Below are 12972 nucleotides of genomic sequence, written 5' to 3'. Positions count from 1 at the left end.
GATTGGAGACAAAGTGTTATGTTATGTTATATTACCCAAATTCATTAAAAATATTGGTTGTTAAGGATTTTCAGATTGTGCTATTGCTCTATACCTATATTTCGCGGTCTCAAGTGGGAACAAATTCAATTCTTTTAAGTTATCCAATCACATCTGTCCTTGCACATTTTTTCCTCTCTGTTTTTTTTAAGATAAATTCATTTAATTTTTTATTTAGTGGCTCAAACTTATTACCTGACAAAAAACACTATGACTATGTGAAACTTCCAAAGAGCAAGACAACAAAAGAAATAAGAGACAAATTCCTTTTGGTAATTTTGGTATTTGCCCAAATAAATTAACGTGGACCCAAAACTGCACCCTCATCATGTGTCCTTAAATTTAGAATGTGAAATACTTTCTTCATAAAACAAAGGAAGAAGATATTACTTCTTCATTCATTTAAAACAATTTATACCATTATTAAAAAAAAAAATTATACCATTTCTTACACATATACAAAAAAAAAAGGTATTTATAATAAGAAGAGGGTACTACTCTACCAACCAATTTCATTGGTATTTATATTTGTATGTATCATTCCTTTCTCAGTTTTCTTCAAATCCAAACAACTATATTACATCATATGCATCTTTATGTAATTATGATATCTATGTGTGTTGTTTTTTTAAGAATGTATTGATGAAATAATGACCAAAAGTAGCACATGATAACTTCATTAATATTAACCTTTTCTAAATAATAATCAACAAATAATACTTTGATGAATAGTTTGATGTTTTGATTAAGCAAATTTCAATATACCATCTTTTCTTTATCATTGTATTATTGTATATCTTATATTCAACACGTAATTAATAGCCCTTGTTTAGCTGTTAAACTGTATAATTCCCGATTCTAAAACATTTCCAATACTAAAAAAATATATAGATTGAGAAAGATTATAAATATTTATTAAACAAATTTACTTTCCCAAATTAAGATTAGGTACGTAATCCTAGTAATATTCGCAAATCCCAAAATGGGATAAAATAAACCAGAGCTGAAAGAAAATGAGTATATGTAAAAGATATAGCAGTACATACATATATTATAGGATTTTCTAATTAAAGGAAAGTAATAAGTCAAACATTAGGTAATCCTAATTTATCTAATTTAATAATTTATGATATTAATTCATATATATATGCAGTAGCTGTGGCTGTTACTCTAAGTAAAGATCACCACCAGCTGGAAATAAATCAACAGCTAACCAAACCAAAAGATTTTGACGTGTTTCCTATCATTTAAACCCCAACTTATTGCTATAATTACCTAAAATTTACAACAATAATTAAAATCAAGTCAATAATTATTTCATCAACCCGTACACATAATAAATATATATATACTATATATCTCTCTCTATATATATGTAATAATAATAATAAAACGCGACACATACAATAGCTCATTTTACAATCCTTGAATCCAAATTATGTCTCCTAATTAATTAACACCTCATCCTCATATGCTTCCTCTGACCATATAGGTTACTATTTTAATATTCCTCGTTTGCTTAGTGTTCTTCTAAGTAGTCTCAAACAAAATATCAATTTTTCTTTATTTATTAATAGATATATGATTTCTTAAAATAAATATAAAAGAGAAATTGACATATGATACTTTCCTTATTACAATAAAGCATGGATTAAAAAATATTTAAAAATAAATAGAAATAAATTTATAAATATTATAATCCTTTTGCAGATCGACTTTCCTTTTTTTTTCAATTTATTAATATAACCTTTTATAATTAATTTACACGTAGGCTTCACATCTTCATACTAGATCTTGTAGGACAATAATTAACTTCTCTATATTAGACTTTTTTTTTTAATGTATATCGTCATACTTTGTTGATTATCACCTTCTATTTTGACCAATGTATTATAGGAAAATTCTAAAATGCACCTCTTTAAAATGGATATATTGATGCACTCCTATCTGTTTTAGCACCCGAAATAATTTTTTAGTCAAAATTTTTCTCATGGTCATGTATGTTATAGTTATTTAAGACAACCTGCAAAATTTTAAGAAATTTGGAAAAGTTTAATCTGCCAAAAACTACGTTCAAACAGTGTATTGCACGCGTGATTATTTTATTTTATACGCGTGTAAAATAAGCTATTTGAACATTGTTTTCTATATTGTAAATTATTCGGAATTTCTTAAAATTTTGTAGGTTATCTTAAATAGTTATAACGTACATGAATATGAAAAATTTATTAGACTAATAAATTCTTCTGGATGCCGAAACAAGCCAAGGGTGTATCAATACATCCCTTTTAAGGGGGTGCATTATAAAATAAAATAGTCACGCGTGCAACACACTGTTTGAACGTATTTTTCAGTGTGCTAAACTTTTCTAAATTTCTTAAAATTTTGCAGAATGTCTTAAATAATTATAACGTACATGACCATGAGAAAAAATTTGACTAAAAAATTATTTCGGATGCTAAAATAGATAATGGTGCATCAATGTATCCATTTTAAGGAGTCCATTATAGAATTTCCCAAAACAATTTATATATAGAAAAAATTAATTACATACATAATATTGTGGATCTCATTTTTTTAAATTATTTTTTTTCACGTACGGACACCAATTTCTTCTAAGTGTCACATACTGACTGGCTTAAATGATACGCAACCAAGCATTATCTCACAATTACATTTTTTAATACGCAGCCAATATTAGTATTAATGAGAAATTAGTAATAATTAGAAAAGAGACATATATAGTATAGATGAAGAAATGTTTATGATGACTGTTTCAATCTTCTTCGGCTCTTCAAAGGCGGCAACATATATATATATATTAAATTTGTCAAAGACATAATAATATTAATCATTATAGTACTCTTCTTCAATAATGCTTTTGCCGGCGATATATTGATTACCGGACAAAATCAGCACTACGTTAAAGACCTCAAATTTTTTAAAACAAAAACTAACAAGGCCCTAGGGATCAATCAAAGTCAACTTTTTCTTGATTAGTGGCACTAGAACAAAATAAAACTAGTGCTTATAAATATAAAGTTCACAATATCAAAATAGTGATTTACTCAAATATAAAGTTTGAGAAATTGTATACGAACAATTTGGAGAGTTATTTTTGTCTTGTATTCTTATATTCAGACGTTTTTTTCACTCAATTTTAAAGTCCACAATCAAATTAGTGATTTACTATCATTTTTCCCCACTTATTTTTCAAAGGCATAAGTTACGGAGGAATATAATATTTCTGATTTAAATTAGAGTCAAAATCAAATAATAAAAAGTATTGGATTAATGCCCATTAATGAATGTGAAAGACTGCCGTATTATTCTTATGATGAAGCGCGTGCGTACAACTTATTAGCTAGCGTATATAGCTTGTGAGCTGTGAGAGAGGGTGTGATTATAATTAATTAATGTATAATATAATTAAAACTAATAATAAATTAGCTGATTAATTAAGTAAGTTATATAGTTAATAATATAGCAAATTAGGCAAGACGGTGAGGTGAGTAGAGAAAGAAGAGAAGTAGTTGTAAAAATGAGTATCTAGAAACAAAGGTGGATATATAGTGAGCTGTGGTGGTGATCTATAGAAAGACCTATTCAAGCTTTTGCATATATTGGACCAAATAATCATTTGATTTGATTATTTGACAAATGGCATCCTTGTAATGCCGCTACCTCTTCTCTTAATTAATCTCCTCCACCATTGACAATAATCACTAGTTCCAGTTTACCAAGATTAATATAACGATTTGGAGTTTTATTATGGTAAAACCACATAACAGTTTATTTATTAAATATTATATCATTAAATAATTCTCCAAAAAAAGAAAAAAAAAAACATATATAATTAATTAAAATCATTTAATTGTTATAGGTTTCATAACAAAAATCTTGTGAGCATATATAGTAACTTAGGTCTCTCCTAAAAAAAAAAAAAAAAACCCTTAAGCAGGGCCGGCCCTGAGGGTAGGCGGGCTAGGCGTGCGTCTCGGGGCCCGAACGCTCAGGGCCCTGAAATTGTGAAAAAAAAATATTAATATATATAGATAAAGTATTAAATAAGAAGAAAATATGACAAAAAATTATTTAGTGTGGTGGTAGAAGGTCAGTAAGAGGTCATGGAAAATATTTAATGTGTAGTTATGAAGGATTGAACCTTAGACCTCTTAAGATTTTTTAAAAATTTTACCATTTCACTAAGCACTACAACTATCACATTTATAATAATTAAACTATATAAGGGCTCCAAAATTTAATTTCGCCTTAGGCCCCATATACTTCAGGACCGGCCCTGCCCTTAAGGGATGTAATTGAGATATTGTGATTAAATCTACTAAAAAAAGGGGTGTTGAGATATCCATCTCGGTCGATTTTTTTTTTCTTTTTTTATGTGTCATCGGTCGATTCTTACTACTAATACATACGGCAAAATTAGGCAAAAAAAAAATAAGAAATTACCTCACATTCAGTTTTTCAGCCAAAAAAAAAAAAACTCAAATAATGTCACTATATAAATGTGGTCAATTTTTATGGGCTAAAGAGCATGTGATTTAATTTATGTAATATTAATTGTCGCACTCACATTCCCATGCACGTTTGATATCTCTAAAACTAACTATACTACTACAACTACCAGTTCAAAAAAAAAACTAGCTACTACACTATTATTGTTTATTTAATTAAAAGAAAGTAATAAGAAAACTAAAATGGAAAAATTGATGAAGTTCAAATTAGTTTAGGATTAAAAGGAAAGAGTGTAGGTTTGGTTTGAATATATCGAATCTGAATTTATTTTGATATTCAAATTTGAAGCATGCAAAACACGAAAACTTAATGGCCAAGTCACAGTCCAACTTGTTGTAGTAATAGTGTTCTTCTCTTTCTGCTGGCTTGGTTGGTGCAGCCAGCTGAGTCCCCACCCCATACGCCATAGGAATAGGATATTGCCATATTGGGATGGTGGGGGTTCTCATGTTTGACCCTGCAATGCATGCGTATTTCCAATTCCAACTCCAACTCCAGTAACGACAGACATTTCATTATAGGGTCCCACTGTTCATACCATTGTCGTTTTTATTAGTTTATTTTTAAAATCAAAAGCAAAGGAAGGAGAAAAAGAACGTTATTATTATGAGTTTTATTTTGTTAAGAAAAAGGAAAATATAATGGGATGGAATTGGATGGAGGGGAAAGGATGATTGAGTGTCACATGCTTCTCTAATTTAGTATTCTTATTATTATTATAATTCCTCTTCTCATAATTAGTGCCATGACATTCGCTTTTTAATTTCTCTGACTAAAGGCAAAGATTCAGCTGTATACAGCTAAGCTAACCGCTTTTATATTTAATTATATAAGCATTAATTTATTACTTGACTAACAACTGCTGTTTATAACGGTCAACAACTCGGTTTTTAATTTTTGGATTTGTAGATTCTACTAGTAAAAAACACACTATTAAACGACAACGAATTAGTTCTTAATATATTCAACGACAACTCAACTAACTCCTTTCATCCTTATTAAATTTTTCAGTTTTGAGAAACCCCAGAAAAACAAAGTGGGCATCCATCATAGTGAACAAAACATACTTTAATCTCAAGTAACTGAAAAGAAAAATAATAAATGAAATTGAATTTCATGACAAATCACTTACCAATTTACATGTTACAAGCATCTTCTTCCATTGACATTTAACAAACATGAACAATTCTTGCTTTCTTTGATATATTCTTCATATATTTCTTTTGTATATTATAACCCTTAAAAGCTCTACAAATGGGCATAGTAAAACAAATTACTGGTGGTGCTTAAGTGATTTAAGGATGCAGGGGAAAAAAACTGCATTTTTCTGAGGGTGTTGAGTTACTTTTTTAAGTGTCATCCCATCAACCAAAGCTGCTTCTTTGAGAAAAAATAAACATTTTTTCTAATATGTTCCAACTTCCAACTGTTTTCAGGTTCTGAGTAATTAGCCAAAGCTCAAGTGCCAGGGAAGTTACTGCTTGTGCTGGAAAGAATTATGAAGGCGCATACGACAGAGAGTGAGAATACAGATAGCCAAGTGCCCTCGGTGTACATCTCCATTGCATCAGTGAAAGAAAATCGAGTGCGGTTTTCAGCCCAGTTACGGATTCGGTCTGCCTCTGTAGCATACAATGCTCTCCCCTGAAAAATATGATCCAATCAATTCTTGCTTATTAAAACTGTTTAGCCAAAAAAAGTATGTTACTCTCCTGAAAAAAACTATCTAAGTCTTAGAATCTCAAACATGTGAATCAGCATCTACAAGCACATGATGTTAATTAACCTCGTTTAAAGAGCCCCTATAAAATTGTACTACATTCCAAGTAGCATAAAGTTGTAGGACATTCACTACAAATATGGGAATGGAGAATTAAGTTAAATTTTTATCTATGTGCACGCACCATAGTGATGTTATGGTACATATCTTAGACTTGAAAATGCAAAAATTACCTGTTCATCAAACCAGCGCCCTTGTCGCAGCCATATGGTAACTAAAGCAAGTAAGATTCTAGGTGGGGTCAAGTAGTTTATGGCTTTCCCACTTCCTTTTACAACCCGCATTCGTGGAACTAATGTTCTAGCAACAGTTTCAGGGAGCTCACATATGATGTTGAACATTTGCTTATTTTGTATGGTGGAACCACTGAAAACAGTCAATAGTCAATGTATCAGGCCTAAGCATGACCAGAGTACAATACAAAGTAAAACAAAGTGATCAACAAGAGAAAACTCATGTAACTAAAGAGCAAAAAATAACCTTGATAAGTTTGTTCTATAAATAGTAAACAAAAGAAAATAACTCATTTAAAGCACCTCAAAAGTAGATCTGTAAGAACCATTCCTGGAGATGCTGTGTGGACTCCGACTTTGGATCGCCTTGACTCCTTCAGAAGTGATGCTTGAAGCTGCCTTAGGCCACATTTTGTTGATCCATAGCTACATGGAAATGGAAATGAGACAAACAAGCATAAATATCATTATCACCCGCCAAAAATATGAATCACAATCTCTTTAAATAAGTTGAAATAAAGCTAATTTACATGGAACTTACACAGCAGTCAAAGGGGTACTTGATCCCCCAGAACCTGCCCCATCCATATTGAATATGTGCCCTCCCTTCACTTGGTTTCCCATTAAACCCATGGCTTCTCGAGTGCAAAGGAGTGAACCAACCAGGTTTGTTGAGACAATCTAAGTTCAAATATTTTTCACCATAAATATATGGATAGACATAAAGCAGACAACATCATGAAGTAGCTAGAAATAAACTATAGATTATACTGCATCAATGGGGAAAATTAATTTATTTCAGCAGATTTGCAAAACTTCATAGAACGACTTCCTTGAATTCTCATTTGAGATGCAAAGATGGAGGAGAAGGAAAAGCCAATAAAGTGCTCCAACAAATAACCCAAGTAAAGAACCAGCCATCAAAGTACCTGCTTAATGTCTTCATCAGTGAATTGCAGCAAGGGTCTAAATCCCTTGTTTGTGCCAGCATTATTTATCTGTCCAACAGTTTTAATAATTAAATTGTGAGCTTATATGACGAAAAACATTTTTCACAAAGTGAGTCACTAAACTCTCACCCAAATATCAATGTAACCAAGTTCTTTGGCAGCGAAATTCCCCAATTTCTGTACATCATCAGGGTTACAAACATCACATGCTATGCCAACAACTTTAGCATGTCTAAGGTTTGTCCTGGATGAGCCACCTGCAGAGAGTAGACCTTCCCTCAAGTTTTCCTCGAGCTCTCTCACAGTTGCGACTACAGACTCAGGGCTGCCTTCACATGATTACATCATATGATCAGGAAAGAAAAAGGTAGTCTACTAAAGTAACAAACAAAAGCAAAACTAAAGAAAACTACACTACATACTAATACATGTCGAATTCAACATTAGCATTTTCTAAAAATCACCTGCGAGAAGCGATAACCACTCTATCTCCCGAAAGAAGAAATTCACGAGCAAGAGCCTTCCCAAGTCCCCGTGTACTGCAAAATCCAATCCAATTCATCCAATCAAAAATAAGCATCAACATTACAAATTACAATAAGAATGCTCTTATACATTGCAACTAAAACAAACACTGTTTTAGATCTTTCAAGTGCAAGCAAAAGGCCAATAAGCAAATATGGAATGGAAAGACTCGAAAGAGATGGTACCTTCCGGTTATGACAACATTACGGGGACCAGCACGACAGTGTTCCTCTAAAACCATGTTAGCTCCAATCATAGTCCCAATGATAATCCCTCCAAGCCAGCTATACCAGATTAAGGTGTGCATTTGGCTGTCACCACCTTCAAAAACAGTTTTTGAAACAGTAAACTTTGTCATTGTTATGGTAAAAAAGCACAATCGAATTGTGTTTGAGAGTTTCATGTTTTGCTTACCTGATAACTGAAATCCAACGCCTAGTATAACTCCAGTACTCATCATGGTCACAATATATCTTCCAATTTGGACGGCAATCTGGTTGTTTTTCAAGGACAAAGGAGAAACACCTTAAATGAAAGAAAATAACTCTTGTTTGTTTTCATGAAAATTTTCTTTAACATAAGTTAGATAAACATATCATGATTTGATTAGCAAACTAGAAAAGTTATGTCTTGTTGTACTAAATATGGGAATTATGTTACCAAATTAAGCAAAATTAATTAAACAAAAATAAAATAACTTACGGAGGAAAAGACTTCCTCACACTTGGCCACAGCCTTGCCGTACTCATCATTGTTTCTTGAACCTGAGCCAAAACCAGCCGTGACAGCGTACTTCAAGCAACTCCAAAACCCACTTCCTTTGTTCAATTTCAGATTTTCCTTCACTTTCCCACACTTTCTCGCACTTTCTCTCTCTTTCTCTTCCGCGTCCCCTCCATCGTCACTCTCGTTCCTATAAGCCCTGCACTTTTTCAAGCCAAACCCACGACGGACAGGGCGCACTGACCCGCTAAAACCGGGTCCAATCAGGATGGTCGGTCCCGTTCGGAAGTGAGCCTTGGAATTGAACAGGTCTAAGTTTAACCCATGTGGGCATATGTGAAGCCTTGTAACAGCAACAGCAGCAGCGGCGGCGGCCATTGAAGACAGAATTTAAAGCTCAAAACTTTATGAAAATGGTTCCAATTTTGTTGGGGGTGAAGGTGCAGCTACTTTTGTACATTTGGGTTCTCTGTTTTATTTTATTTTTCTTATATTTTCATTTATATTTATTTAGAGAAAGGTTAAGGATGAAAACAAACCAACAAGCAATGTGGTCAATGAAAATATCTGAATCTAATGAGTTTATATATATATATAGAGAGAGAGAGAGAGTTGGAGGAGATCTAGGAGAGTGAGGATTGTGATAACCACACGTTAAAGCAACCCAATCTACTTGCGATTAGATGCCACGTGTACTCTGTGGGTCTCTAGCTTCGTGATTGATATTGTTTGGTCATTGTGGCACGGAATCTAAAGAACAAGATGAGTTCTTTGGGGACTTGTTTTATCTTTTTTATTTTTACATAATATATCAAAAATTAAAAAAAAAAATACATAAATAACTTAATACAAAAAAAGTATATATTATATTTACCTGTTACCAAAATTTTGACAATTTCTAAATCTTGTATTAAAGAAATTAATTATATGAAAAATATTTTAGGTAGTTCATATATTAATTAAGAGAAATGTTAAAGGGTATCAGTGGTGCTTAGCAGCTTCTTATGTGTCAATATCGATATTGGTCTAACTAAATATCGGGTCCTATATAATTTAATGTAATAGCTTTTAGGGAGTATCGTTAATCAATCGCAACGCGACATGTCGTAAAGGTGCTCGGCACCACTAGTACCTAATAGCAATGCTCATTAATTAATTGTAGTTTACAAATTACTTTTATTGATGAGTAGTATTTTTATTACTTGAAAGTATATTTTTTCTTACAATTTTAGAGTTCTTTTTTTCTTATGTTTTTCGAATCTCTCACTCTTTTTATATTCTCTTTGTATTTATAAGTTGAGAGGGTGTGCATAAATCGATCAAATTTAATGACAACCGACTGATCTAATTACAACTGGTCGTCAAACATTAGATATCCAAGTATGATCAAATCGAATTGGATGTTATTTTTGAATATCTAATTAGATCAGATCAGATGTTAGATGGGATGTCCAAAAATTTAATACATCCAACATCCAATCGAACTAATTAGTATTTTCATTTAGTTTAGATGAGTAATTAAATTTTATATTGTTATACATAAAATATATATATGTATATTAAAAATTAACATTAAAATTTTACTCTTTTTTCTTAAATTGGATGGATCCAATCCAATCCAATACATACTGAACCTAAAATATTAGATGGATACGATCCGATCCAAAAAAAAAATATTAGGTCTAAAATATTGAATAAAGCCAAATTAAACCAAGAAATATATATGAAATACATCCAACGAATAAAACTGATCCAATTCAACATAAAATAGATGTTGGATTGACTTCAATGTTCTTTTGGAAACTAGTTGTGCACTCTCAGACGCCCTTCATACCTTGAGGAGAATACTAAAAACTTATTATGTTAATATTGATCATCCACGTGCTTATGTGGATCCTATAGACATGTGGCTTATTCCTCACTTGCCACGTATTTTGATAAAAAAAAGTATAGATAATATTTACCCTCCAAGTTCTGGCTCACAATTTTGTGAGTTGGGACTTGCAATGGTTCCAACTCTTTTGTTCCCTCCCGGAGGGTTTGCAATATGACATCGTGCATGTGCAGAGCACACCTATATTAATTTTGTGGTACTAAATCAGGTATGCAGCAGAATAATAGTTTATGATTATCATCGTACTACAGTCCACGTCCTCAGGATCACCATGTGTATATATATATTAAGTCTAAAATAAATAGACAAAAAAAAATTACCTCTTAAAGCCTATTAGGGTATTCTTATTTCTTTTCGTATGTTGTATCCTTGGATGGCGAATAACTCATACCGTAGTCTTCCGAATCTTTGTTGTGATAAATCCAACACGCAAGTATATGTATTGTTTACAAGTAATAGACTCACAAGAGTGAGGTTGATTCCACAAAGACTGTAGTTAATTACCAAACACTTAAATTCCTAGTTTTATTAGGTGACAATAAAAATAAGAAAAGATTTTAATTTCTACTTAAAGAAAAACAAAGAAAATAAATAATTAATGTGAAATTTAACAATGATTAAAGCTTATGGTGATTAATTTCAGTTCCATCTACTTTATATGGTTTAACATAATTTAAATTCCGAATTCTAATTTTCATGTGATAGAGGATTTATCAAAGAAACTTATATCGAGACTTGGACATATAAATCTCAATCTATATGCAAATTTTATACTCTCGTGATAACTTTAAATACATACAAGGCATTAAGCATAAAAATCTTAAATGCCTTAAGGAAATACCCTAGTGAAAGGAAAATTTCAGAATGATGGAATGGTTGTGTACTTAGTATAAACCATTACTAGATTCATGGATGACCTAATCGTAATCTTAAGAAAAGCTAGAACTGTTAACCAAGGTTTGTATGTTTGTTAGCTATTCTAAGTGATTAGGGGTGGACCATCCCATAGTCATTAGATAAGAAAGTGTTTGTTTCAACAAATACTATTTTTCTAAGAAAAATGACTAAGTCTGAAAATACAGTAGCAAAGTAGAGGATAGGGGTGTACATCAAACCGCTCAAACCGTCCGCACCGTAAAAAAATGTGTTTTGAAATTCTTCGTGGTGCGTTGCGGTTTGAATTTTTCCCAAACCGCGCGGTGCGGTGCGGTTTGCGGTTTTGAATTATTAAACCGCGATTCAAACCGCACCGCACCGCATGTTTTAAAATTTTAATTTTTATATTTATTTAATTAAGCCCATACATATGAGCCCAACCCAAGCCCATAAATCTTAGGGCAAAATCCATAACTCTTCACAAACCCTCTTTTCTTAGCAACAAACCCAAGCCCATACATGTGTATTGAAATTTGGAGTTGGAAGTTTGTATTTGTTTTATTTTTAATCTATTGCTGAAAGTATGTTAGTTATACATTTATATTGTTGTTGGAATTTAATTAGTTTCAAGTTTGTTATTTTGATTTAGGTGTGTTGTTGAAACTTTAAAAAGATTATTGACTTATTGTTGTTGTTATAACTTTTATTAGTCTCAAATTTGTTGTATTTTCTGAAGTATTTTGGAATAATTATATTAATGATAGTTTAATTATTTTATGATGATTTCAAAAAAAAATTGTGAAAGTTCAAACTGCAGAACCGCACCGCACCGCATCATTTTTTGCGGTGCGGTTTTTGTAGTTTTTTAGTATCACGGTAGGGGTGCAATTTGGAAAATTGGAAAAACTGCATGTGCGGGTGGGTTTGAAAAAATGGTTAAAAACCGCACCACCCACACCGCAAACACCCCTAGTAGAGGAGATATTTTTTTTTCTTGATTCTAAAAGTGTTCCATCATCTTATTCGAAATATGATGATCCCACTACCTCTGTTGTTTTGACACAACCGAAGAGGTAAATACCACTTATGTTCTTAGACAAAATTCACGGTACCTTGTCGTAGTGGGAGAGTTTCAAGGAACTCACCCTGTTATGACTTGGAAGACGCTTGTGATTAAAATCCATTGTTAGTTTAAACGAGTAATGGATCGTCAGAATAAGAAACTAAGAAGAAAAGCTAGGAGAACTATGGTTAAAACCATTCATATGGAACAACCAAAAATTTTCTATTGCAAGGACATGAAAGGAAATTTCATTAATAAGTCTATTCAATGGACTTAACAAAACTTCCTGTTCCTGGTATTAAAGGTTTGAGTTTATCTAAATCTATGGCTTGTGGTATACCTGGTAATTTACTTAC

General features: G+C 31.9%; 1 protein-coding gene across 1 annotated transcript; it reads right to left on the bottom strand.

Moving 5' to 3' along the window:
* Window positions 1–5655: 5655 nt before the first annotated feature.
* LOC115705686 (probable chlorophyll(ide) b reductase NYC1, chloroplastic) lies at window positions 5656–9417 on the bottom strand. Its single transcript, XM_030633085.2, has 10 exons — window positions 8763–9417; window positions 8475–8553; window positions 8246–8381; window positions 8000–8074; window positions 7665–7860; window positions 7515–7583; window positions 7127–7266; window positions 6889–7011; window positions 6526–6718; window positions 5656–6216 (listed from the first exon to the last, which is right to left on the bottom strand). Exons 1-10 carry the CDS (start codon window positions 9159–9161, stop codon window positions 6031–6033), a joined length of 1596 nt encoding a protein of 531 aa, XP_030488945.2. The 5' UTR covers window positions 9162–9417; the 3' UTR covers window positions 5656–6030.
* Window positions 9418–12972: the final 3555 nt, after the last annotated feature.

The sequence above is a fragment of the Cannabis sativa genome, chromosome 1, assembly GCF_029168945.1.
Source record: "Cannabis sativa cultivar Pink pepper isolate KNU-18-1 chromosome 1, ASM2916894v1, whole genome shotgun sequence".
Classification (NCBI taxonomy): domain Eukaryota; kingdom Viridiplantae; phylum Streptophyta; class Magnoliopsida; order Rosales; family Cannabaceae; genus Cannabis; species Cannabis sativa.
This window is presented reverse-complemented; position numbering and strand designations above follow the sequence as displayed.